At 49.7% G+C, this 27,037-nt stretch overlaps 2 protein-coding genes across 4 annotated transcripts in view; one reads left to right on the top strand and one right to left on the bottom strand.

Annotated features, from left to right (window-relative positions):
* Nucleotides 1-876: 876 nt before the first annotated feature.
* PINLY (phospholipase A2 inhibitor and LY6/PLAUR domain containing) lies at nucleotides 877-6,876 on the bottom strand. Of its 2 annotated transcripts, none has more exons than XM_011711252.3 (6): nucleotides 6,199-6,876; nucleotides 5,858-6,004; nucleotides 4,431-4,547; nucleotides 1,612-1,764; nucleotides 1,273-1,413; nucleotides 877-1,108 (listed from the first exon to the last, which is right to left on the bottom strand). In XM_011711252.3, exons 2-6 carry the CDS (start codon nucleotides 5,997-5,999, stop codon nucleotides 963-965), a joined length of 699 nt encoding a protein of 232 aa, XP_011709554.2. In that variant the 5' UTR covers nucleotides 6,000-6,004; nucleotides 6,199-6,876; the 3' UTR covers nucleotides 877-962. The 2 variants fall into 2 exon arrangements, with proteins under 2 accessions (XP_011709554.2, XP_011709555.2); XM_011711253.3 differs by having other exon boundaries at nucleotides 6,658-6,876.
* Nucleotides 6,877-7,558: 682 nt separating this feature from the next.
* Nucleotides 7,559-27,037, top strand: part of LOC105463850 (X-ray repair cross complementing 1) — a 35,330-nt gene continuing 15,851 nt past the window's right edge. The window contains exons 1-3 of one of the 2 annotated variants that reach the window (XM_011711255.3): nucleotides 7,559-7,714; nucleotides 8,127-8,219; nucleotides 23,314-23,424. In XM_011711255.3, the coding sequence (XP_011709557.2) occupies nucleotides 7,664-7,714; nucleotides 8,127-8,219; nucleotides 23,314-23,424 (255 nt within the window). In that variant the 5' untranslated portion in view covers nucleotides 7,559-7,663. Of the gene's footprint in view, nucleotides 7,715-8,126; nucleotides 8,220-23,313; nucleotides 23,425-27,037 lie in introns of those variants that run through there. The other variant, XM_071087010.1, reaches the window with a different exon arrangement.

Below are 27,037 nucleotides of genomic sequence, written 5' to 3'. Positions count from 1 at the left end.
ATTGTCTTTAGAATCCACATGGTCTTAAAGGTGCTAGGCATTGCACTAGGTGCTTTTTAAATTGTCTTTCATTTGACTCTTACAACAACCTTGAGGTTATAACTATTAATATCTACGTTTTGCAGACATGAACATTGAGGCAAAAAGAGGAAGCAGTTAATTGAGAGAGATGATCATGGACTCTGAAGTATACCAGACTTGGGTTCAAATCAAGGTTCTGATCCTCCCTAGTTGTTTGACCCAAGCAAATGACACCCACAATCTATGCCTCAGTTTGTTCATCTGTAGAGTGGGGTTAATAATATCAACCTCACAGAGTTGTTATGATCATGAAATGAGGTATAGCATGGAAAACACAGCACAGGGACCTGGCAAAGAGTAACCCCTTCATAAAAGGCAGGGCCGCCAGGAATGGTGACTCACACCTTGTCCTCCCAGCACTTTGGGAGGCCAAGGATCGCTTGAGCCCAGGAGTTCAAGACCAGCCTGGGAAACATAGTGAAACCCTGTTGCTACAAAAAATAAAAAATTAGCAGGGCGTGGTGGTGCACGCTTGTAGTCCCAGCTACTAGGGAGAACAAGGTGGGAGAATCACCGGGCATGGTGGTGCATGCCTGTAGTCCCAGCTACTAGGGAGGCTGAGGTGGGAGAATCACTTGAGCCCGGGAGGTTGAGGCCGCAGTGAGCCTTGAATGCACCACTGCACTCCAGCCTGGGTGACAGAGTGAGACCCTGTCTGAAAAAAAAAAAAAAGAAAGAAAGAAGGCAGGGCCTTCCCTCTCTTCCTCAAAAGGAGAGGATTTGAAATGAGGATTGAGACCCTTTATTTCCTGCATTCTATCTCCTCAAGATACATCACACCACAAGGACTCAGGCTTGCTCTATTAACTTTTTTATAGGCACACGGGGAGTTACAGGCTGAGGACAAATGGGGACTTCACACCACGTATATCTTCCTCGGTTCAGATAGCTTTCCAGGGGGAGTGAGTGCACTCTGTATGGTGGAGGAAGAGGACATGGGTGCCTGTGGGCAGTTCAGCACCAGGCTTGGCGAAGCACATACTCTCTGTAGCACAGCCCCGCATGGCAAATCTGGGTTTGAAGATACCTGAAAGGGAGATTTCAGACTGGAATCAGGGACCTCAGCCCCTTCTTCCTCATAATCCCAGAACACATCCTCACCCACTTCTCTGGAATCCTCTCCTCTCATGGAACCTAGAAGTTTGGGCCTCTAGTTCTGTTTCCTTCTCGAGAGATCCAGGCACCACTCACCAGCCTGCACGTGTCCAGATAAGGAGACGCAGCGGTTTTCCTGGCCAGTACAGCGGGTCATGGGCCCCATGCATTTGTCCCTGAAGGTTGCAGTGCAGGCGGGGCACATCAGGCCATTCTCAGTACGATTGGTCAAGGGAACTGAGGATGAGGATGAAGTGTAAGGTGAATTAGGGATGTTTAAACCGTTCCCCCAACCTCCCAACAACCCCAGGGAACACCAGGGTTGCTAACAGACACTGCATTTTACAGGTAAGGAAACAGGCTCAGAGCCGGCAAGTAGCTACAGCAAGGGTCAGTAGAGACCCAGAGCACACATCACACACCACGGGCTCTTACCGGACAAAAAGGCACTGTTGCAGCCGTCGCTCTGGCAGCAGAAGGATCTGGTTACCATGTAGTCCTTGGGGCCCATGGTGGTGGATACAACGCCGGAGTAGCAGTCCTGGGACCTCATGCAGCCCTTGTAGGTGTGCACCCACTCCTTGCCGTCTGTGGGATGGGGACAGGCGGGACGGTGCTGGCTGACCACTCCCTGGCCTCAACCCCTGCCTCAAAGTCTCACCTAACCCTAGGCCTCCCCAACCCCACAACTTCCTGGGGTGGTCTCTTTCTTGTTTTTCTTTCTTTTTTTTTCTCTTTTTTAGACGGAGTCGCCCAGGCTGGAGTGCAATGGAGAGATCTCGCTCACTGCAACCTCCACCTCCCGAGTAGCTGCGATCACAGGCGACCGCCACCATGCCCAGCTATTTTTTTGTATTTTTAGCAGAGACGGGGTTTCACCATGTTGGCCAGGCTGGTCTCGAACTCCTGACCTCAGGTGATCCCCCCACCTGGGCCTCCCAAAGTGCTGGGATTACAGGCGGGAGCCATTGCTCCCTCCCGGCCAGGGTGGTCTCTTTCAAGCCCCCTAGAGCCATGCGGCCTAATCTGTCTGATGCATGGCCTGGAGTGGTTTCTTAGGTAGCCCTCCCTCCCGCTGCCATAGCCCCTAGTCGCCCTTCGGTGGTCTCTTCCAACTCCCCATTGCCAACCTCAGCCTGCCGGATGTGGTCCCTTCCACCCCACCCCACCCACGGCCACCCATCTCTCCCTGTCCTACCAGGATTGCTCTATTTCAGGCCGCCTATGGCCACCCCCATGCCTTCCTGAAATGGTCTCTTCCAGCCTCCATAACTCCCCGCCACTCCCCCGCCCACCCTGTAGTCTCTTTCAATGAACCCCAGTCCCAGCAACAGGCATCCTCCTCTCTTAGATCCTGCCATGGTCACTCCTCAGACCTCCCATCAAGGGTCTCTTGCTGCCCCTCTTAGCTATTTTCAGGTCTATGTTTAAGGTGGGTTCTTCCAGCCTCCCGGGCCTTCCCCCTCCCCACCATGTGGTGGTCTCTTCCTACCCAATTCACTGGTTCCCCCTTCACCCCATCGAGGGGTCCCCCAGCTCCCTCTCCTCCCTTCCCCAGGGTGCGTTTCCTCTTCTATGTCGGGATGTGGGGGTCTCTTCAAGCCTTTCAGGTTCTTCCCTAACCCACCAACGCTGGCTGGGTGATCTTCTATCTCACTTTCCTTTCACAGCCCCTCCCGACCAGTGGTTTCTCCCTGCATCCGAAGTCACCTTCATTCCCTCACCAGGCCTCACCATCTCTCCTCCTGTGACTAAAAGTCTCTTTCAGCTTTGTATAAACATCCCTGTTCCCCACTGGTCTCTTCCATTGTTCCCTTTCTCCTCCATCCTTTTTCAGGTCTGGGGTGGTCTCTTTCATTTAACTCATGCCCATCTTCTCTTTTTTTTTTTTTTTTTTTTTTTTAGTAGAGACGGGGTTTCACCGTGTTAGCCAGGATGGTCTCGATCTCCTGACCTCGTGATCCACCCGTCTCGGCCTCCCAAAGTGCTGGGATTACAGGCTTGAGCCACCGCGCCCGGCCTTCTTCTCTCTTCCATTTTATTTTCTGAGACAGGTTTCCCTCTGTCACCCAGGCTGGAGCGCAGTGGTGTGCACTTAACTTACTGCAGCCTCGATCTCCCAAGCTCAAGTGATCCTCCTGTCTCAGCCTCCCAAGTGGCTGGGACTACAGGCATGTGCCACCCTGCACAACTAATTTTTTTCTTTTCTTTTTTTTTTTTCTTTAGAGATGGGATCTCTTTTTGTTGTCCTGGCTGATCTCAAACTCCTGGGCTTAAGCGATCCTCCCATCGCAACCTCCCAAAGTGTTGGGATTACAGGCGTGAACCACCGTGCCTGGCCTCCCTTTTATTTTGCTCATCCACATCTCCCCCTCCCTGTCTCTACTTCTCCTCTTTAAGATGATTTGCTCAGCCAGGCACGGTGGCTCAGCCTGTAATCCCAGCACTTTGGGAGGCCGAGGCGGGAGGATCACTTGAGGTCAGGAGTTGGAGACCAGCCTGGCCAACATGGCGAAACCCCGTCTCTACTAAAAACAAAAATTAGCCAGGCGTGGTGGCACGCACCTGTAATTCCAGCTGCTTGGGAGGCTGAGGCAGGAGAACTGCTTGAACCCGGGAAGTGGAGGTTGCAGTGAGCAGAGATCGTGCCACTGCACTTCATCCTGGGTGACAGAGCGAGACTCCGTCTCAAAAAAGAAAAAAAAATGGTTTGTTCCATACTTCAAGGTTATCGTCCCTCTCCTGTTTGGGGTGGTCCCTTTTCTGTCTCTCCCACTACTCCAACACTCCAACATCATCTCTCCTCCCTCTGCTGCCAGGAATGACCTCTTCCTTTTAACACTCTCCCACCCCAGCCCAGCCTCTTCCTTCTCTATCCACTCCCCACCATTTCCACCTCCTGCCAGTTAGATTCTTCCCCTCTTACTATTTATCTGCCCCCCCCCCCACACAATGTCTTTCCTTACCCCTCTTCTGCCTAAGAAAGTCTATTAACTCTCACCCCTCCCCCCGTTTTCCTTCTCTTTAGGACAGTCTCATTTTCAGAATCCCGTGACAATAATGATTTCCATCACACCATTTATTTCTCTTCCCTCCATCTCATGATGGTCTTTCCCTCTTTCCTGCTCTCCACTGATTTCTTCCCACGCTCCCCCATCTTGAGAACCATGATGATCCCCCCTCAGCATGGTAGTCTCTTCCACCCTGAAGGTACACCCCATCTCCCCACCAGGTCCCAGGCCACATCGTCTTACTTGAAGTAGCCTTCCCCACCAGGAGCACACATGTGTCCTTGTCGCTGCTGCAGGTCCTCATTTGGCCATGGCACCTGCTCCCGGGCGCCTTACATATTTCGCAGCGTAGTGGGCACCCTGCAGTGTAGACAGAAGGCGAGGCTGTAGTCATGGGTGGTGTGGTCTTCGGACCACAACTTTGACTTAGGACTTCTGTGTCCTGAGAGAGGAGGGACCAGCAGCTCCCTGGTTTTTCACGGTCAGGATGTTGACCGCTGCCCAAGGAACTGTCCAGAGTAGGACGAAGAAGCAGTGGTGATGCCAGCAAAGCTGCTTCCAGGGACGGGAAGCGACTCCACCATGAAGCCTGTTTGCCTAATTACGTGGCTGGGGATTTTGGATGCCAGGGTCCTCTGAGAAAGCTCAGGGGCAGGGAGGGGTTGTGGTGGAGGTTTCCATGGACTTTTGTGAAACTTCAGGTCCAGCTGGTTCCTGAATGTGGGATTCTCCTCCTTGAAGGTACCACGTAGGTCTTGTAGACAGCGGGAGCTCAGGCAGGGGGCCCTGAGGCTGAGGACTGCATCCCAGGTCAAGGAGGGAGAGTGAGGACCAGGAAGGCAGAGGACTTGAACTTCTTGGTCCTGAGGGAGGGGAAATCTAGGGGCCCAGATACCTGGGTCCTGGAGAAAGTGAGGCTTGCCTGGACTCCTGTGTGCAGGGGAGGAGGGGACTGGGGCCTGAATTTCTTAGTCTAAGGAGAAAAGAAATCTCTTTCCCTCTTTAAAAAATATATATTATATTAATTTATTTTTTTGAGATGGAGTTTTGCTCTGTCACCCAGACTGGGGTGTGCAGTGGTGCGATCTTGGCTCACTGCAACCTTTGCCTCCTGGGCTCAAGCAATCCTCCCACCTCAGCCTCCCAAGTAGCTAGGATTACAGGCACCCACCACCACACTCAGCTAACTTTTTTTTGTATTTTTAGTAAAGACAGGGTTTCACCATGTTGGCCAGGCTGGTCTCGAACTCCTGACCTCAAGTGATCCACCCGCCTCGGCCTCTTAAAATGCTGGGGTTACAGGCATGAGACACCATACCAGACTTTCTCCCTCTTTTAAAAAATTATATTTTTAAAGATTTCCCTTTCCAGCCATGCTGTCATCTGATTTCCTAGAATTGAGATGTATTTGGGATCCTTCCTGGAGGATGGAGGATTCAGAGCCCACCAAGCCCCTCTCTCAGGGACCCAATCACAGAAGCTTTTATTCTCTGGGACCGCCAGGCTTTCTCTTCCTTTACCCTTGACCTCTTCCATAAATCTGAATTTCCAGAATGTCTGCCCATTCACCTTGAGGACTTGCTGAAGGCTCTCTCTCTCTTTCTCTCTCCCTGTCTGGGACCTCTCTCTTCCTGAGGTTCCAGAGAGAGTCCAGGTCCCTTGTCACTTACCAAGACCCAGGAGGGTGCAGAGCAGCACGAAGGCCAGCAGAAGGGTCCCTTGTCTCCTGGAGGGCCTCATGGTGTGTGTATCGGCAGTACCTGGTCCCCAGCTTTTATAGGAAGCTGAGGAGGGGCGGGTCCGTACCCACATTCACCCTGCGGGGAGAAATAGCTGAGGTCAGAACCCAGGGCAGTCCTCTGTGGCCTCCGGGTTGGGAAGGCGGAACCAGAATCCAAAGTGACCTGGGCATCTTGTGCCCAGCCCCCCACCTCCATGGATACCCCAGGAGTCTGGGCTTCCAGCCCCCTCTTCCATTAGAACCCAGAAAGTCACTACCCTGTTTTCTCACCTTCCCACAGCCCATTTTTGTTTGTTTTTTGCTTGAAGACCAAGACAGAGTTGGGTCACTTGATTCCCAGTGGCTGCAAGAACTGGGATGCCCTCTCCTTCTCTCTCTTTCCTTCTCCTCCCAAGGAAGCACCCAGTGTGGATAGGGCCCCACCTGGGAGCACCCAGCATGTCCAGGCTGGTCCTGTGGGTGCGGGGTGCCTTGTCTCCCTTCCCTTCTCTTCATGTGCTTGGCTCACACTCCTTGTATGTTTGGGCTGTCTCCAGCTGCGACCCCACCCTGGGCTGCACCCTTGGCTCTCCAAGGGACCGAATGAACAGAGGGGATGCCTGTCGGCAGCCATAGGCGGGCGTAGTAAAAGACAGATGCCCACAGTCTACATATTGGGAAACTGAGGCTTTTTTGGACAAACTCCAGGATAGGGGTGTGTGTATGGGGGGGTGGGGGTTGGGCACATACTTTGCGTTATATTTAGGACGCTGAACCCTTCTCTTTTGGCCTCAGGCGTCAGGCTGAGACAGATGTGATATTTTTTTTTTTCGCGCGCGCGCGTGTGTGTATGTGTATGTGTGTGTGTGGGGGTGGGGTGGGGCAGGGGGACAGAGTGAAGAGTGCAGCCTCCTGAGCCGTTTGAGGACATCCTGTTGCGTAGAATCCAGGTTTCCTAGGAAACTACGAAAATTCACTCAGATTTGCTGTCCTAGCCCAGTGCGGTGGCTCACGCCTGTAGTTCCAGCACTTTGAGAGGCCGAGGCAGGTGGATCGCTTGAGCTCAGGAGTTCGAGACCAGTCTGGGCAAGATAGCAAGACCCGCCGCCCCCTCACCCCGTGTTTCCACAAAAAATACAAAAATCAGCCGAATGTGGTGGCGAGTGCCTGTAATCCCAGCTACTTAGGAGGCTGAAGTGGGGGGATCCCTTGGCCCCAGGAGACAGAGGTTGCAGAAAGCCGAGATCCTGCCACTGCACTCCATCCTGGGTGAGAGAGCAAGACCCTGTCTCAACAAAAAATTTTAAAAAATAATAAAATAAATAATAATAATACAGCAAAAAGATTTGCTTTCTAGGCTCCAGTGTGAGCGGTGACTGCATCGTCCAATGAGAATGGCGAATTTCTTCTAGACACCAATCCCGGAGGTCGCTTCTGTTGCTAGGCGCCTAGAAAGCAAGGTGCGGACGTCATCGGGAGGCGGGGCTAGAGCGGGGGTGTGTGGCAGAGGGAGGCGGGGCTGGAGGAAACGCTCGTTGCTAAGGAACGCAGCGCTCTTCCCGCTGTGGAGAGGCGCGACTGGGCTTGCGCAGTGTCGACGCCAGCGCGGGCGCGCCGGGGTTTGAAAGGCCCAAGCCTCGCGCGCTTGCGCACTTCAGCCCGCGCAGGGCGCACCCCACCCCCTCCCACCCTCCGTGCCTCTCGGACCCCAGACCCTACCTCATCCTTCTGGCCAGGCGAAGCCCACGACGTTGACATGCCGGAGATCCGCCTCCGCCATGTCGTGTCCTGCAGCAGCCAGGACTCGGTGAGGGACCTGCATGGGGGAGGTTGGAAGACGTGAGGGAATTAATGAGGACAACTCTTAAAAGAACTCTTGGGGTTCTTCTTGGAAGTCTAAGGAGAGTCATGGGGGGATTTCCAGGAGACTAAAAGTGAATTGTGGAGAGATGTTGAATTAGGGACGTTCCGGCGTCTAGGGAACGAACTTCCGGAGAGAAAAGGAGGAATAAGGAAAGCTTTCTTGGAGAGCCCATAGGTGAACTTCCACGGGAAAGTGTTGTAAGGGAAACTCCAGGCAGAGTGTGGGGGGATTAACGGGAGAGCTTAAGTCTGGAGGATCGTAGAGGCCTTGGGAGGACTCGAAGGAATCAACTGAGAGCTGGAGGCCTAGCTGTCATTTCTGTGCTCTAATTCTCCTCTCCCACTGTTGTTTCCAGACCCACTGTGCAGAAAATCTTCTCAAGGCAGACACTTACCGAAAATGGCGGGCAGCCAAGGCAGGCGAGAAGACCATCTCTGTGGTTCTACAGGTGATCCTGCTACCCCACCTCCTCCTCACTAGGAGTCTGGAGTCCGGGGTACCAGATTCTGCTCCTGAACCAACTGGCAATGGGTTGAGTCACTTTCTTTGCTGGGCCTCAGCTTCCTTACTTGGAAAATGGGCGGCATAATCCCTGTGCCCCTCAGCAGAGAGCAAAGGAGACCCAAGGATGAGGTCCAGGATGACCATAGGAATCAGTGTGTGGTCCTGGGCTGGTGGCTTCTACTTTCTGGGTTTCACTTTCCTCAGCTGGAACAAAATGAATCATTGCCATGTACCCTGCCTCCTGCAGCCAGTGGGCTCGGGGCTGGAAGGTGTCCAGGAAGGTCATCTAAGCCAATCAACTCCACTTTAAAGAAGGGGAAACTGGCTGGATGCTGTGGCTCATGCCTGTAATCCCAGCACTTTCAGAGGCTGAGATGGGAGGATTGCTTGAGCTCAGGAGTTCCAGACCAGCCTGGGCAACATATCAAGACCCTGTCTCTATTTTTATTAAAATAAATATATATATATATATATTTTTTAAAGAATAATAGGCCAGGTGTGGTGGTTCACACCTGTAATCCCAGCACTTTGGGAGGCCGAAGCTGGAGGATCGCATGAGCCCAGGAGTTTGAGACCAGCCTGGGCAATATAGTGAGATGTCATCTCTACCAAAATTTTATAAATTAGCTGAGCATGGTGGTGTGCACCTGTAATCCCAGCTACTGGGGAGTCTGAGGTGAGAGAATTGCTTGAGCCCAGGAGATGGAGGCAGTAGTGAGCTGAGATTGCGCCACTGCACTCCAGCCTGGGCACCACAGCGAGACCCCCAAAATATAAAAAATAAAAGAATAGTAATGAGAGCTAACATTATTCAACATTACCTGCCAGTCACTGCTCTACACACCTCACATAGATTAGCTCATTGAGTCCTCATAAACCCCAAGAGGCAAGCTCTGTTATCCCCACTTTTACAGATGAGGAAACTGAGGCCCAAATAAGTTATACAACTTGCCTGACAGTCAGTCTTTTATTTATCTATTGAGACAGAGTCTCACTCTGTTCCCAGGCTATAGTGCAGTGGCATGATCTTGGCTTGGTTCACTGCAGCCTCTACCTCCTGGGCTCAAGCGATCCTCCTGCCTCAGCCTCCTGAGTAGCTGGTACTGCAGGTGTGCGCCAACATGCCTGGCTAGTTTTTTTTTTTTTTTTTTTTTTAGAGACAGGGTTTCTACCATGTTTCCAGGCTGGTCTCAAACTCCTGGACTCAAGCAGTTCTCCTGCTTCAGCCTCCCAAAGTGCTGGGATGACAGGTGTGAGCCATCGTTCCTGGCCTGGGGGCTGGTTTATGACTATAAGGAGCAGAACACCCTCTGGATAGTGCTAGGGTGAAGGAAAAATTAACCTTTTGAGAATGGGCAGTCATTCAGCAAATATCCACTCCTCTCCCTCCCGCTGGAGGGGGAGTATATTTCCCTGCTCCATTGATGGGTTTGACCATATGATTTACTTAATGGAATTTCAGCACATCTAACTTCAGCAAGGGCCTTAAATGCACTTGGGTTTTGTGCTCCCATGATCTGCCATGAGAACATTTGTCAGGTTACTGCTAATCCCAGAAAACTGAAATCTCATGGAAGAGACCTGAATCCTTCCAAACTGCAGCCAAAGCAGCCATCCCATGAACTCTTAGAAGAATGCTTGTTGGTGTAAGTCTCAGTTTTCATGTTGGGAGGTCGAGGTGGGTGGATCGCTTGAACCCAGGAGTTTGAGTCCAGCCTGGGTAACATGGGGAAACCCTATCTCTACAAAAAAATACGAGAAATAGCTGGGCGTGGTGGCGCATGCCTGTAGTCCCAGCTACTAGGGAGGCTGAGTGGGGAGGATCAATTGAGCCCATAAGGTTGAGGCTGCAGTGAACTGTGATGGTTTCACTGCACTCCAGCCTGGGAGACAGAGTGAGACTCTGTCTCAAAAAAAAAAAAAAAAAAAAAGTCTCAGTTTTAGGATGATTTGTTACACAGCATTATTACAGTGTAAGTTAATACAACTTTGTGGTTTCAAACCACTGAGATTAGGGACTCCTTTGTTACTGTAACATCATCTAGTCCATCCCAATTGATGTCAATGTTTAGCACCTGTCAACTAATGGCCTCCACTTCCCAGGTTCAAGTGATTCTCATGCCTCAGCCTTCTGAGTAGCTGGAATTTACAGGCATGTGCCACCATGCCTGGCTAATTTTTGTATTTATAGTAGAGACTGGGTTTCGCCATGTTGGCTAGGCTGGTCTTGAACTCCTGACCTCGGGAGTTCAAGGCAAATTAGCACCAAATGCTAATTTAAGTGATCCACCCACCTTGGCCTCCCAAAATGTTGAGATTACAGGCGTGAGCCACTGTACCCGACCTCAGTCTTTTAAACTGTGATAGGTACAGGTTGCTGTACTAAAACAGGTTGCTGACAGTTTTAGTCTTAGGACCTAGATGCAAGCCCCCAGCTCTTCCTCTTACTCGGTGACCTCAAGCAAATTGTTTCATTTCTCTAACCTGTTTTCTCATGTCTGGGAATAATGACATCCAAGCCGGAGTTGTGAAAATTCGGTGACATAATGTCTGTACAAGTGCTCTGTCAACAAGTAGGTGTTTGTGTAGAGGGAGGGATTCGTGTTTTTATTACTTACTGGGTGATGATTCCGCTGGGCTCTCTTATGATCAGGTGAGTCCAGCGAAATCACATTTCATTCTGTTACCCCAGTTGCTGTGGAAACAGCGTGACTGGAGGCAGAAGAGACAGAATGTGTCCCTGGCCTGGGAGAGACTGAGGGAGTATTGCAGCTGTCACCAACATGGTAGACCCCAGAGGGAGCAGCTTGGGAAGGTGATGTGTTTCAGTTGGGATGTCCAGGTTTGATGTGACTTTGGGATAGTCAAGGGGTGGCATCCAGGAGGCAGTTAGGGATCACATGTGGAGCTGGAGACAGAATGTGGAAGTTGTCAGTGCAGGGAAAGAACCTATACACTCGGGGGTAGATGGTGGATTTATTTGTTCATTCACTCATTTATTTAGTCAAGTATTTATTAAGTGCTTTCTGTAGGCCAAGCACTGTTTTAATATAGCAGTACACAGCAGAAGACAAATATTCACTCTCAGTGGGGCACAGCAGCTCACGCCTATAATCCCAGCACTTTGGGAGGCCAAGGTGAAGGGTCATTGAGCCCAGCAGTTCGAGATCAGCTTGGGCAACACAGGGAAACCTCATCTCTACTAAAAATACAAAAATTTATCAAGCGTGGTGGCCCATGCCTGTGGTCCCAGCTACTCCGGAGGCTGAGGCGAGAGGATCACTTGAGCCTGGAAGATCAAGGCTGTAGTGAGCTATGGTGGCACCACTGCACTCCAGCCTGGGCAACAGAGCGAGATGCTGTCTCTTAAAAACAAAAGAAATTCAGTCTTGTGGAGCTTTCACATTAGTAGGGAAAGACTGACAAATGAGTCAGTAAAACATATGTTGGATGATGAGTGCTATGGAGGAACTTAAGGAAGGGGAATGAGAGTGCCCCAGCTGGAGCTGGAGCATGGCAAGGATTTTTATTTCAATGATAGTATCCGGGAAGGCCTCCCTGGAAAGGGGACATTTGAGCAACATGAGCTATGTATATATCTAGGGAAAAGACTCTGAAGCTGGCTTGTGACAGCAAAGAGGCCAGTATGGCTGGGGTGGAGTCAGCCAGGGGGAGAGAGGTAGGAGATGAGGTAACATGGTGGGACTGGGAGCCCCTAAAAAACCACTTAAGGCCTGGAAAGCCATTGAAAAGACTTGAGCTTTTACTCCGGGTGAGATAGGAGCCACTGGAGGGCTCCGAGCACAGGAGGTACAGGATCTGCCTTAGTCCTTCACAGGATCCTGCTGGCTCCATGTTGACCATCAACTGCAGGGGCCACACACAGGAGTGGGAGACCAGCATTGCAACAGTTATTTTGTTAACTTATTCCACGTCAGAGACTCTTTAGAATGACTGCTTGCATCTGTCAATGACTAATATATGGGGTTACTCTGGATTCATCAAATGCTAATTTTGATTATTTTGACGTAACTGATAAGGCAGAAATTTCTGGCCACCAAGGCAGCAGCCTTATCTCTGGGTTGTTTTGTTATGTTTTGAGACAGGTCTCACTCTCTTGCCCAGGTTGGAGTGCAGTTGCAAAGTCATGGCTCACTGTAGCCTCAACCTCCTGGGCTCAGGCAATCCTCCAACCTCAGCCTCATGAATAGCTGGGACTACAGGTGCGTGCCACCAGGCCCAGCTAATTTAAAAAATTTTTCGTAGAGATGGGATCTCACTGTGTTGCCCAGGCTGGTCTCGGACTCGTGGGCTCAAGCAGTCCTCCTGCCTTGGCCTCCCAAAGTGGTGGCATTACAGGCATGAGCCATTGCACCTGGCCACATCTGTGGGTTCTTCTACTACCCTGCATTTTCTCCTCTAATCATTATTACGCAACATCTGGATCTTACCACATGGGGCTTAGCCATCTGCTTATGACAGCCGCACACACCTGATTGTTTGCAGTAGCCACAGAAGGCTCTGTTGCCAGCTCATCACCTGCTCCCAGAGGGAAATGCCAACCTCTTTGCTAACTACTCCTGGGCTGGAGGGGTGGCTTGGATAAGACCCAGATATAACTCCTGTGTGTCACTGGAGGTATGTCATTTTTAGAAGAAATGTTCATCAGCAGTAGGGCCTATGGTCATTTTTGATTGTCATTGGTTTTCTAGTCATTCAGTTTGCCAGTGTGGTGTTTTAAATTTGTTTTTACTGTTTTTTGACGTGTAACATACATAGAGTGAAGTGAAGGTGTAAGTAAGCATAGAGCTCAGTGACTCTTCGCAAACTGCAGCCCTGTCTACTCCACACCCAGATGCAGCGCAGAGCCACAGAACATGCCTAGCCCCCAGCAGTTCCCTCAGGTTCTTCCTGTCAGTACCCCTGCAAGGGTGACCACTGTCCTGATTGTTAACAGCATGGATTCATTTTGCCTGATTTTGAATTGCATACAAAATGGAATCGTGTGGTATAAACTTTTCTTGTCTGGGTTCCCTTGTTATGTTTGTTCATTTCATCTATGTCGTTGAGTGTAGCTGCAGATGGTTTATTGTGATTTTTGTTTGTTTGTTTGTTTGTTTTTTCTCTTTCTGAGATGGAGTTTCACTCTTGTTGTCCTGGCTGGAGTGCAATGGCACAATCTCAGCTCACTGCAACCTCCGCCTCCCAGGTTCAAGTGATTATCTTGCCTCAGCCTCCCAAGTAGCTGGGATTACAGGCATGCAGCACCACGCCCGGCTAATTTTTTGTGTTTAGTAGAGACAGGTGTTCACCATGTTGGTCAGGCTGGTCTCGAACTCCTGACCTCTGGTGATCCACCTGCCTCAGCCTCCCAAAGCGCTGGGATTACAGGCATGAGCCACCGTGCCCAACTCCTGTTGTCTTTTTTTTTTTTTTTTTTTTGAGATAGGGGCTCACTCTGTCACCTAGGCTGGAGTGCAGTGTCACCATCTCAGCTCACTGCAGGCTCAACCTCCCGGGCTCAAGTGGTCCTCCCACCTTAGCCTCCTGAATAGCTGGGACGACAGGCATGTGCCACTTCACCAGGCTAATTTTTGTCTTTTTTTGCAGAGATGGGGTCTCACTGTATTGTCTAGGCTGGTCTTGAACTCCTGGGCTCAAGCATTCCTCCTGCCTCAGCTTCTTAAATCCTTGGGATTACAGACATGAGCCACTGCGCCTGGCCTATTGTCATTTCTGTATAGTATTCGGTTGTATTGAGATAACATTGTGGTTTTATTTATTTATATTTGATTTTTTTTTTCTTTTTTTTTTTTTTTTTTTTTTTTGAGACGGAGTCTCGCTCTGTCACCCAGGCTGGAGTGCAGTGGCCGGATCTCAGCTCACTGCAAGCTCCGCCTCCCGGGTTTACGCCATTCTCCGGCCTCAGCCTCCCGAGTAGCTGGGACTACAGGCGCCCGCCACCTCGCCCGGCTAGTTTTTTGTATTTCTTTTTTTTTTTTTTTTTTTTTTTTTGAGACGGAGTCTGGCTCTGTCGCCCAGGCTGGAGCGCAGTGGCCGGATCTCAGCTCACTGCAAGCTCCGCCTCCCGGGTTGACGCCATTCTCCTGCCTCAGCCTCCCGAGTAGCTGGGACTACAGGCGCCCGCCACCTCGCCCGGCTAGTTTTTTGTATTTTTTTAGTAGAGACGGGGTTTCACCGTGTTAGCCAGGATGGTCTCGATCTCCTGACCTCGTGATCCGCCTGTCTCGGCCTCCCAAAGTGCTGGGATTACAGGCTTGAGCCACCGCGCCCGGCCTTTTTTGTATTTCTTAATAGAGAGGGGGTTTCACCGTGTTAGCCAGGATGGTCTCGATCTCCTGACCTCGTGATCCGCCCGTCTCGGCCTCCCAAAGTGCTGGGATTACAGGCTTGAGCCACCGCGCCCGGCCGATTTTTTTTTTTTTTAAATGGAGTCTCACTATGTTGCCAAGGCTGGTCTTGAACTGTTGATCTCAAGTGATCCCCCAACTTGGCCTCCTGAGTAGCTAGGACTATAGGTGCACACCACCACACCCAACTAATTTGTTTGTTTTTTTTTTTTTTTTGAGCTTTTTTAAGGCAGCTTCCTGCATAGCTGGGATTACAGGGATTACAGAGAGAACCACAAGACCTGGCCATTGTGATTTTATTATATTTGCTTTCTGAATGGGTATTATATGCATATAGTGCGAAATTCAAAAGGGGCAAAAGGGTATACACTAAAAAGAAAATCTCCCCTCACCATTTCCATCCCTCCCTGCTTCCTTTCCAACTCCTGCTCCCTCATTCTTCTCTCCTGATGCAACCAGCATTAGCAGTTTTTTTGGGTGGTCTTCCTGGGTCATTCTGTACACATACAAGCATATATACCTACCCCCTCCATCCCGTTTTAAAAAATGCATGGTATATACACTGTTCCCTTGTGTGTGTTTTTCAAGTAACAGTGTATTTTGGAGATGCACACTGCATAAATTTCTACCTCATTCATTCATTCATTCATTCATTCATTCATTCATTCATTCATTTATTTTGAGACAGAATCTTGCTCTGTCGCCCAGGCTGGAGTGCAGTGGTGCACATGCCACCAGGCTTGGCTACTTTTTGTATTTTTGGTAGAGATGAGGTTTCCCTGTGTTGGCCAGGCTGGTCTTGACTTCCTGACCTCAAGTGATCCTCCTGCCTTGGCCTCCCAAAGTGCTGGGATTACAGGTGTCAGCCACCGTGTGCGGCCTACCTCATCCTTTTAAATGATGCATAAGATTGCATTTATTGGCTGGGTGCAGTGGCTCACGCCTGTAATCTCAGCACTTTGGAAGGCTGAGGCGGGTGGATCACAAGGTCAGGAGTTCAAGACCAACCTGGCCAAGATGGTGGAACCCTGTCTCTACTAAAAATGTAAAAGTTAGACAGGTCCGGTGACGGGCGCCTGTAATCCCAGCTACTCGGGAGGCTGAGGCAGGAGAATTGTTTGAACCCAGGAGGTGGAGGTTGCAGAGAGCCGAGATCGTGCCACTGTACTCTAGCCTGGGTGACAAAGCAAGACTCTGTCTCAAAAAAAAAAAAAAAAAAAAGATTGCATTTCATCAACGTGGAACAATTTTTTAGCAATATATCTCTCAGGAACTTTGCCCTCCTGTGCCATGTTTGTTTCAGGAACAGTTCATATCATGAACCGTGTCTCCCTGAGAAAGGTGCATGCACACGAACCCAGGCCACAGATGATAATCATCTTGTGTCCTTATCCTCACAGCTGATACATACTGAGCACTCATCTCTTATTTTGAGATAAAATTCACATAAAATTTACTGTTTTAACCATTTAAAGTGCACATTTCAGCCAGATGTGGTGGCTCACACCTGTATAATCCCAGCACTTTGGGAGGCTGAGACAGGTGGATTGCTTGAGGTCAGGGGTTCAAGACCAGCCTGGCCAACATGATGAAACTCCGTCTCTACTGAAAATACAAAAAGTAGCCGGGGGTGGTGGTGCGTGCCTGTAGTCCCAGCTATTCGGGAGGCTGAGGCAAGAGAATCCCTTGAACCGGAAGGCAGAGGTTGCAGTGAGCTGAGATCGCACTGCTGCACTCCAGCCTAGGCAACAGAGCGAGACTCTGTCTCAACAAAAAGCAAAAATAAATAAATTAATAAAGTGCACATTTCAGGGTTTTTTTTTTTTTCCAGCTTATTGACAATGTTCTTCAACCATCTCCATTCTCTAATTCAGAATATTTTCATCACTCCAAAAAGAAACCACATAACCATTAGCAGTCACTTCTTATTCTCTCCCCATTGTTGCCCTTGGCAACCACTGATCTACTTTCTGCTTCTCTGGATTTGCTTATTCTGGACTTATAAATGTATATGTGGTCTTTTACACTTAACCTTGTTACACTTTGCATAATGTTTCTGAGGTTCATCCATGTTGTGGCATATATCACAACTTCATTGTTTTTTTTTTTTTTTTTTGAGATGGAGTCCCGCTCTGCCGCCCAGGCTGGAGTGCAGTGGCCGGATCTCAGCTCACTGCAAGCTCCACCTCCCGGGTTCCCGCCATTCTCCTGCCTCAGCCTCCCCAGTAGCTGGGACTACAGGCGCCCGCCACCTCGCCCGGCTAGTTTTTTGTATTTTTTTAGTAGAGACGGGGTTTCACCATGTTAGCCAGGATGGTCTCGATCTCCCGACCTCGTGATCCGCCCGTCTCGGCCTCCCAAAGTGCTGGGATTACAGGCTTGAGCCACCGCGCCCGGCCAACTTCATTGTTTTTTAATAGCTGAATGATATTCCATAAATATATTGTACAATGTTTATCCATTCATCAATTGATAGACATTTATTGGGTTGTTTCCGTGTGTATATAAACTTTTTTTTTTTTTTTCGAGATTGAGTCTTGCTCTGTTGCCCAGGCTGGAGTGCAGTGGTGCAATCTCGGCTCACTGCAACCTCCACTTCCTGTGTTCAAGCAATTCTTCTGCCTCACTCTCCCAAGTAGCTGGGATTACAGGCACCCGCCACCATGCCTGGCTAATTTTTGTATTTTTAATAGAGAAGGGGTTTCACCATCTTGGCCAGGCTGGTCTTGAACTCCTGACCTCATGATCCACCCTCTTCGGCCTCCCAGAGTGCTGGGATTACAGGCGTGAGCCACTGTGCCCAGCCACTTTTTTTTTTTTTTTTTTTTTTCTGATGGAGTCTGCTCTGTCGCCCAGGCTGGAGTGCAGTGGCATGATCTCGGCTCGCTGCAACTTCTGCCTTCCAGGTTCAAGTGATTCTTCTGCCTCAGCCTCCAACTGGGACTATACGCGCATGCCACCATGCCCAACTAATTTTTCTGTTTTTAGTAGAGACAGGGTTTCACCGTGTTGCCCAGGTTGGTCTTGAACTCCTGGCTCAAGTGAGCCACCTGCCTCGGCCTCCCAAAGTGTTGGGATTACAGGCATGAGCCACCACCCACAGCCTCTATGTATAAACATTTTTATCAGAATTTTTAAAAGTATTTTTTTACTTTTTTTTTTTGAGACGGAGTCTCGCTGTGTCACCCAGCCTCCTGAGTAGCTGGGATTGCAGGTGCACACCACCACGCCTGACTAATTTTTATTTTTTTATTTTTTTATTTTTTGAGACGGAGTTTCACTTGTTGGCCAGGCTGGAGTGCAATGGTGCAATCTCGGCTCACTGCAACTCCACCTCCTGGGTTTAAGAGATTCTCCTGCCTCAGCCTCCCAAGTAGCTGGGACTACAGGTGTGCACCACTACGTCCAGCTACTTTTTGTATTTTTAGTAGAGACGAGATTTCTCCATGTTGGCCAGTCTGGTCTCGAACTCCTGACCTCAGGTGATCCATCCGCCTCAGCCTCCCAAAGTGCTGGGATTACAGGCGTGAACCACTGTACCCGGCCATGCCTGGAGAATTTTTATATTTTTAGTAGAAAAAGAGTTTTACCATATTGGTCATGCTGGTCTCGAACTCCTGGCCTCAAGTGATCTGCCTGCCTTGGCTTCCCAAAGTGCTGAGATTACAGGTGTGAGCCTCCGTGCCCAGCCTGTTGTTTTTTCTCTTGAGACAGAGTCTCACTCTGTCACCTGCCCAGGCTGGTGTATAGTGGCTCATCTCAACTCACTGCAACCTCCACCTCCCAGGTTCAAGTAATTCTCATGCCTCCTGAGTAGCTGCGACTATCAAGGTGTGTGTCACCACAGCCAGCTAACTTTTTGTATTTTTGGTAGAGACAGGGTTTTGCTATGTTGGCCAGGCTGGTCTTGAACTCGTGGCCTCAAGTGATTCTCCCACCTCCACCTCCCACAGTGCTGGGATTATAGGCGTGAGCCACTGCTCCTAGCCAGGAGTTTTTTTTATATATGAAGAAGAAATGTCAGGGAGTGCCTGTGCATGTTTAAAGTAAAAATAGTTATATATGCAGTAGGAATCATTCATTTAAAATACAAGCATCTCCATCCTACCAGATTTAGGAGCTGTGCTTAATATTGTGGGAGAGGTAAAGATGTTGAGTTTGACTCAGGGATGGAAGGAAAGGAGTTGAGAACAGTGGTGGTATTGGGCAGTGCTTTGCAGTCAGGCAGTTGGGTCCGAAGTACTCTGCTAGTTATTAGCTTGTGTGCCATGTAAGCTATTGATTTAACCTGTCTGAGCCTCAGTTTCCCCATCTGTGAAACTGGAGTCATAACAGACCCTTCTACTTAAAGTGGTTTTGAGGCTTCAGTGATGCCTGGTGCATGCTTAGCCAAGTGTGGTGGACAGAACGGTGGCGCTCAAAAGATGTTCATGTCCTCGTCCCCAGAACCTGGAAATATTTTAATGACCAAAGGAGCTTTGTGGGTTTGATTAAATTAAGGATCTTGAGATGGGGAGAGTGCCCTGGGTTATCCGGTGGACCTCATGTAACCCCCGGAAGCCTTATAAGGGAAAGAGGGAGGCAAGAGTGCTGGAACCAGAGCTGTGAAGATGCAAGCAGAGCCTGGAGTGATGCCAGCGCTTTCAGCGGCTTTGAAGACGAGGAAGGGACTGTGAGCCAAGGAAGGCAGGTGGCCTCGAGAAGCTGAACATGCAAGGAGACATATTCTCCTCTAGTGCTCTCGGAAGGAAGGAATGCAGCCCTGCCGCATCTAGATTTTAGCTCTGTAAGGCCCAGTTTCAGACTTTTGACCTCCAGATCTATAAGATAACAAATTTATGGGGTTTTTTTTTTGAGGGGGGGATGGAGTTTCGCTCCTCTTACCCAGGCTGGAATACAGTGGTGCGATCTCAGCTCACTGCAACCTCCACCCCCCAGTTTTAAGCAGTTCTCCTGCCTCAGCCTCCCGAGTAGCTGGGATTACAGGCATGGGCCACCACGCCTGGCTAATTTTGTATTTTTAATAGAGACGGAGTTTCTGCATGTTGGTCAGACTGGTCTCGCACTCCCGACCTCAGGTGATCCGCCCGCCTCGGTCTCCCAAAGTTTTGGGATTACAGGCGTGAGCCACTGCGCCTGGCCAAATTTGTGTTGTTTTTAGCCACGAAGTTTCTGCTAATTTGTACAACAGTAACAGGAAACTCATACACCAAGCACTTGGACATGGTGAGAATCTGAAAATGTTAGCCATTATGATCCACTTGTGACAGATGGGACACCCAAGCAAGCATCAGAGAAGGGGTTCAACAGGGCCACCTGGTAAGGGAGGACAGAGCCAGAGTTACAGCTTAGTAACTCTTGAGTAGTAACTTCTGCAAACGGTCGCTGGGGGCCTCTTCTGCGTCTGTCTGTCCATCCATTGGGAATGCACTAGAGGCCTGCTGTGTTAATGATATTCACAGCTGACATTTATATAGTGTTTGCTCTGTGCCAGGCAGTATTCCAGGCACTTGGTATGTTATTTCTCATTCTTGGTATGAATTTGAATGTTATCAACAACTTTATGAGGTAGGCGTTCTTACTGTCCCCATTTCACAGGTTCAGAAACTGAGGCACAAGGGGTGAAGTGAAACCATTTGCTCCAGGATCACACAGCAGGAAATCAGCAGAGCTGGGAAGGACCAGACACTGTTCTTGGCCTTGGGGACACAGGAGGGAGCAACTCAGACATTGTCCTTGCTCTCGTGGAGCTTAAAAGTCTAGCGGGAGAGACAGATGCTAGACAAATACAAACAAAAAAGATGTAACTGTGTAACACCAGGCAGTAAACATGAAGAAAAGTAAAGTCGGGTAGGGAGATAGAGAGTGGCACCGGGTAGGGGGCGAGGTAGGCTACTTATGGTCTGAAGTGACATCTGAGTGGGCACCTGAAGCACAGAAGGTAAACTTTTACCCAGCTATGGGTATGTTTGAGAGAAAAGTGGTCCAAACAGGGGGATTGGCAGGTGCAGAGGCCCTGAGGTGGGAAGGAGCCAGACTGTTCTTGGCACAGAAGGGAGGCTGTTGTGGCTGGTGAAGAGTCACAAAGCCTGGCCAGAGGCTAAGCAGTCAGACTGGGACTTCTTGTTTTTTTTTTTTTTCTTTTTCTTTTTGTTGTTGTTGTTGTTGTTTTGTTTTGTTTTGAGACAGAGTGTCGCTCCATTGCCCAAGCTGGAGTGCAGTGGCACAATCTCGGCTCACTGCAACCTCCGCCTCCCGGGTTCAAGTGATTCTCTTGCCTCAGCCTCCCCAGTAGCTGGGATTACAGGCGCTCACCACCATGCCCTGCTAATTTAAATTTTTGTATTTTTAGTAGAGACGGGGTTTCACCATGTTGGCCAGGCTAGTCTCAAACTCCTGACCTCAAGGGATTCACCTGTCTCAGCCTCCCAAAGTGCTGGGATTACAAGTGTGAGCCACCGCACCCGGCCCAGACTGGGACTTCTCATGAGCCCAGGCAGCACTGTACACTGCCCAGGGCCCAGGGCTGGGAGTGGCGGTGGAGGCAGGGGAGTCAGCAGGAGGTCTGCCGGCCTCAGCCTTAGGCAGGCCCTTCCTCCAGCACCATCTTCCTTCTCCAGCACGCTAGTGGTGTGATGGAGGAGCACGCATGGACTGTCGCCAGCCTTTCTGGGTTCCGGTCCGGCTTTGCCACCCACCAGCTGTGAAGTTACATAATCACTTCCTGCCTCCGTTTGCTCATGTGTAAGATGGAGATAATTATAGCAACTGCCTGGCAGAGCCGTTGCAGGAGAGTAGATACATGTATTATTAGCAAGAGTCTGGCATACCAGGAGCACTGAGTGCACTCGGATGTTGGCCGCAGTTGTGGTTATAGTTGTTAACTCTGTGTGTCATCTCAACTTACTTCAGAGGGAGGGTAAGTTTTTTTTTTGGAGACAAGGTCTCATCACTCTGTCGCCCAGAGTACAGTGATACGAGCACGACTCACTGCAGCCTTGACCTTCCCTGGCTCAAGTGATCCTCCCGCCTCAGCCTCCTGAGTAGCTGGGACCACAGGTATATGCCACCATGCCTGGCTAATTTTTGTATTTTTTGTAGAGACAAGGTCTGGCTATGTTGCCCAGGCTGGTCTTGAACTCTCGGCCTCAAGTGATCCTCCCACCTCAGCCTTCCAAAGTGCTGCTTATACAGATGTGGGCCACTGTGCCTGGCCAAGGAAGGAGGGTTGTTATGACCCTCTTCCCTTTTTGCACGTGAGGAAACTGCCTCACAGAGACGTTGACTAGGTCACCCAAGGTTGTATAGGTTGGAAATGGCATTGCTGTATTTGAGCCCAGGCCTACCTCACCCCAAGTCCAGGCTCCTTCCTCCCATACGATGGTGTTCCTGTTGATAGCAGTGTGCAGGTGATGTCTAGATGATCTGACAGGGAGGCAACAGAGCAGATTGGAGCATCTGTCATCATCACAGGTGGGAGGAGAGGGCAGTGTAGGGTGGTGGACTAAGTACCTTGTTTTTTTTTTGTTTTTTTTTTTTTTTTGAGACAGAGTCTCGCTCTGTCAACCAGGCTGGAGTGCAGTGGCACGATCTCTGCTTACTGCAACCTCTGCCTCCCAGGTTCAAGAGATTCTCATGCCTCAGCCTCTTGAAGAACTGGGACTACAGGCAGGCGTCACCATGCCCGGCTAATTTTTATATTTTTAGTAGAGAAGGGTTTTGCCATGTTGGCCAGGCTGGCCTCAAGTGATCCACTGCCTTGGCCTCCCACAGTACTGAAATTACAGGCTTGAGCCACTGCACCTGGCCTAGGTACCTTTGAGAGTTACAATAATGTGTCATTCTAGGATCCTAATAAAAGAGCCCCAAACTGGAAGGTAGGACACTTGCCTCAACCTAACTGCCTCCCATGCCCACATGGCCCACATGGCTTTCTGCATCTTCATCTGTCAGACCGGAATGGCAGATCCTTTGAGATGAGGCCTCCTATAGGTAGCTCTTTTCTTCTTTCAACAAAGAGTTGTCAAGCACTGACTAATAATACCTCCTGACTGACAGTGGTTAATTGCCTACTCCTCACCATGCCCTGTGGCCATTATTTATGTGCATGATCCTAGATATGGTGGTCATTCCCATTTTACAGGTGAGAAAACTGAGGCTCCAAAAGGTTAACTGGCATGGTCATACAGCTAGTGTGCAGCAGAGCTGGGATTCAAACCCAGGAACTAGTGGTAGGCAAGATTGGACAAAGCCCCTGCTCTCAGGGAGGTTTCCTGGAGTCCTCTGCAATTGTGGGTGAGGGTTGACATGTGCTGTTTGTCTGCATGATGATTTGAATAAAGTTATAACTCTGACAAGTGCTTACCAAGGAGAGCTCCATGGTGGCGTGTGATAGGCTGACGTGGTGGAGTCTGGAGAGGTCAGGGAAGCAGGTATGTGTGGGGTGGGGGTGTGTGCATTCATTCAGTGACTGTTTTGTCAATTCCTGCTCCATGCCATACCCTATGCTGCGTGGAGGGGACTCATGGCACCAGTCAACCCTGGTGTGCTCCCTCACAGAGTTGACGTTACAGGGACATGGTGATCCAAAGGAAATTCATCCTGAGGTCCCACAGTGAGCCCAGGGGCAGAGCAGGCACTGACAGTGGCTTCTCTCTCTGCCCACAGTTGGAGAAGGAGGAGCAGATACACAGTGTGGACATTGGGAATGATGGCTCAGCTTTCGTGGAGGTGCTGGTGGGCAGTTCAGCTGGAGGCGCTGGGGAGCAAGACTATGAGGTAAGCAGGGCTATGAGATGGATCCCATACTGACCTCTGCCCCTCATGCCCGCATCACCGTCTCCCCCAGGGGCAGGGGCTGGGGCTGGGAAGACATGGGGCAGATGTGAGTCACACCTGATTGCTGCCCTCTGGAGGATCACCAGTGTACGGAGGAGACAGAAGGCAGACACGGGACGGTAAACTGCACATCAGGGAAGAGAGCAAGTTTGGATCATGGCTTAAAGTGACACAAATGTATTATCTGACTATTCTGGAGGTCAGAAGTCTAAAATCACTCTTACTGGGCTAAAATCGAGGTGTGGGCAGAGCCGTGTTCCTTCTGGAGGCTCTAGGGGAGAATCCATTTCCTTGCCTATTTCAGCTTCTAGAGTCCATCTGCCCTCCTCAGCTTGTGGCCCTTCCTTCATCAAAGCCGGCACTCCTGTCCCTCTAATGCCTGCTTCCATTTCCATTGTCACTTCTCCAACTCTGACTCTCTTGCCTTCTTTTTTTTTTTTCTTTTTTTTTTTTTTTTTTGAGACAGAGTCTCACTCTGTCGCCCAGTCTGGAGTGAGTGCAGTGGCGCAATCTCGACTTACTGCAACCTCTGCCTCCCGGGTTCAAGTGATTCTTCTACCTCAGCCTCCTGAGTTGCTGGGACTACAGGTGCCTGTCACCATGCCCTGCTAACTTTTTTTTTTGTATTTTTAGTAGAGACGGGGTTTCACCATATTGGCCAGGCTGGTCTCAAACTCCTGACCTCCTGATCTGCCCTCCTTAGCCTCCTAAAGTGCTGGGATTACAGGCGTGAGCCACTGCGCCCATCTTTCTTTTACTTTTTTTATTTTTGAGACAGGATTTCATTTCCGTTGCCCAGGCTGGAGTACAGTGGCATGATCTCAGCTCAATGCAACTTCTGCCTCCAAGGTTCAAGTGATTCTCCCATCTCAGCCTCCCAAGTAGCCGGGGCTACAGGTGCACACCACCACTCCTGGCTAACTTTTGTTATTTTCTGTAGAGACAGGGTTTCACTGTGTTGCCCAGGCTGGTCTCAAACTCCTGGGCTCAAGTGATCCACCCACCCGAGCCTCCCAAAGTGCTGGGATTATAGGCATGAGCCACTACACCCAGCCTTCCTTTCTTATAAAGACCCTTATGCTTGGCCCTTTTCTGTATCTTTTTTATATGTTTGTTGACAATGCTGATTTATTTTATTTATTTTGAGAAAGAGTCTCACTCTGTTGCTCAGGCTGGAGTACAGTGACATGATCTTGGCTCACTGCAACCTCCATTTCCCAGGCTCAAGGGATTCTCCAGCCCCAGCCTCCTGAGTAGCTGAGACTATAGGTGTGAGCCACCATGCCTGGCTAATTTTTTTTTTTTTTTTTTTTTTTTTGTTGAGACGGAGTCTCGCTCTGTGGCCCAGGCTGGAGTGCAGTGGCCGGATCTCAGCTCACTGCAAGCTCCGCCTCCCGGGTTTACGCCATTCTCCTGCCTCAGCCTGCCAAGTAGCTGGGACTACAGGCGCCCACCACCTCGCCCGGCTAGTTTTTTGTATTTTTTTTAGTAGAGACGGGGTTTCACCGTGTTAGCCAGGATGGTCTCGATCTCCTGACCTTGTGATCCGCCCGTCTCGGCCTCCCAAAGTGCTGGGATTACAGGCTTGAGCCACCGCGCCCGGCCGACCGGCTAATTTTTTTAAAAAATTTGGCCAGGCGTGGTGGCTCACGCCTGTAATCCCAGCACTTTGGAAGGCCAAGGCGGGCGGATCACAAGGTCAGGAGATCGAGACCATCCTGGCTAACACAGTGAAACCCTGTCTCTACTGAAAATACAAAAAATTAGCCAGGCGTGGTGGTGGGCGCCTGTAGTCCCAGCTACTGGGGAGGCTGAGGCAGGAGAATGGCGTGAACCCGGGAGGCGGAGCTTGCAGTGAGCCGAGATCACGCCACTGCACTCCAGCCTGGGTGACAGAACGAGACTCCATCTCAAAACAAAAAAAAAATTTTTGTAGAGATGGGGTTTCCCTACATTGCCTGGCTGGTCTTGAACTCCTGAGCTTGAAGTGATCCTCCCACCTTGGCATCCCAAAGTACTGGGATTACAGGCCTGAGCCACTGCCCTGACTGAAAATACTTTAAAAAAAAAAAAGACTTCCCTTTTCTCATTGAATCATTTTGACTCCTTGTTGAGAATTAATTGACAATATGTGTGAGTTTATTTCTATACTCTCTTCTCTGTTCCATTGATATGTGTATTTTTCTTTATGCCAATGCCAAACTGTCTCTTTTTTAAACCATATATTTCATTTTATTTGTTTGTTTGTTTATTTATTTATTTGAGATGGGGGTCTCACTCTGTTGCTCAGGTTGGAGTACAGTGGGATGATCTCAGCCCACTGCAACCTCTGCCTCCTGGGCTCAAGTGATCCTCTCGCCTCAGCCCCCCAAGTAGCTAGTGGGAGTCACCATGCCCAGCTAATTTTTAAATATATTTTGTAGAAATGGGGTTTCACTATGTTGCCCAGGCTGGTCTTGAACTCCTGAGGTCAAGTGATCCACCTGCTGCAGTCTCCCAAAGTGCTAGGATTACACATGTGAGCCACTGTATGTATCTGGCCTACTCTTTTGTTTTTTGAAACGAGATCTCACTTTGTCACCCAGGCTGGAGTGCAGTGGCATGATCTCAGCTCACTGCAGCCTCCCAGGTTCAAGTGATTTTCCTGCCACAGCCCCTCAAGTAGTTGGGACTACAGGCTTGCACCACCATGCCCAGCTGATTTTTGTATTTTTATAGAGATGGGGTTTTGCCACGTGGCCCAGGCTTGTCTCAAATTCCTAAGCTCAAGCAGTCTGCCTGCCTCGGCCTCCATATACTCTTCATTCATATTCCCCAAAGGTAACAAATATGTACATATTTTTTTTCTGCACTGAGCATAAATTATGTGCATGATGCCCCTTTATCCCTGAATACTCCAGTGAGTATTTCCTAAAAGCTGAGACATTTCTTACTTGACTACATTGCAATTACAAAGTTAGGAAATTAACATTGATACAGTGCTATATCATCTGATCTCAGACTTTCTTCACATTTTCTTCATTGCCCCGATAATGTTATTTACAGCAAATGAAAATGCAGAATCATGCATTGCGTTGATTTGTCACATCTCCTTGGTTTCCATTCATTAAAAAGAGTTCCTGTGATGGCCAGGCACAGTCGCTCACGCCTGTAATCCGAGAACTTTAAGAAGCCGAGGTAGGAGGGTCACTTGAGCCCAGGAGTTAGGGACCAGCCTGGGCAACATACTGAGACCCGGTCTCTATTAAAAAATAAAAAGAAGGCCTGGTGTTCTGGCTCATGCCTGTAATCCTAGCACTTTGGGAGGCCACTGCGGGTGGATCACTTGACCTCAGGAGTTTGAGACCAGCCTGGGTAACAACGTCAAAACGCTGTCACAGAAAGAAAGAAAGAAGCTGGGCGTGGGTGGCGCACGCCTGTAATCCCAGCACTTTGGGAGGCCGGGGTGGGTGGATCACCTGAGGTCAGCAGTTCACGACCAGCCTGACTAACATGGAGAAATCCCATCTCTACTAAATACAAAAAAAAAAAAAAAAGCCAGGCATGGTGGCAC

Source organism: Macaca nemestrina, chromosome 20, assembly GCF_043159975.1.
Source record: "Macaca nemestrina isolate mMacNem1 chromosome 20, mMacNem.hap1, whole genome shotgun sequence".
Lineage (NCBI taxonomy): Eukaryota > Metazoa > Chordata > Mammalia > Primates > Cercopithecidae > Macaca > Macaca nemestrina.
Note: the sequence above shows the minus strand (reverse complement) of the source record. Positions and strands in the feature narration are given on the sequence as shown.

Bases quoted from the DNA above. Each gene is read 5' to 3' on its own strand.
- PINLY (XM_011711252.3), bottom strand. From the start codon at position 5,999: ATGTGGGTACGGACCCGCCCCTCCTCAGCTTCCTATAAAAGCTGGGGA. The intron at 1,765-4,430 runs GTAAGACGATGT...CCCATCCCACAG, and splicing joins GGTGGGGAAGGCTACTTCAA to ACGGCAAGGAGTGGGTGCAC. The intron at 1,414-1,611 runs GTAAGAGCCCGT...CCTCATCCTCAG, and splicing joins CAACAGTGCCTTTTTGTCCG to TTCCCTTGACCAATCGTACT.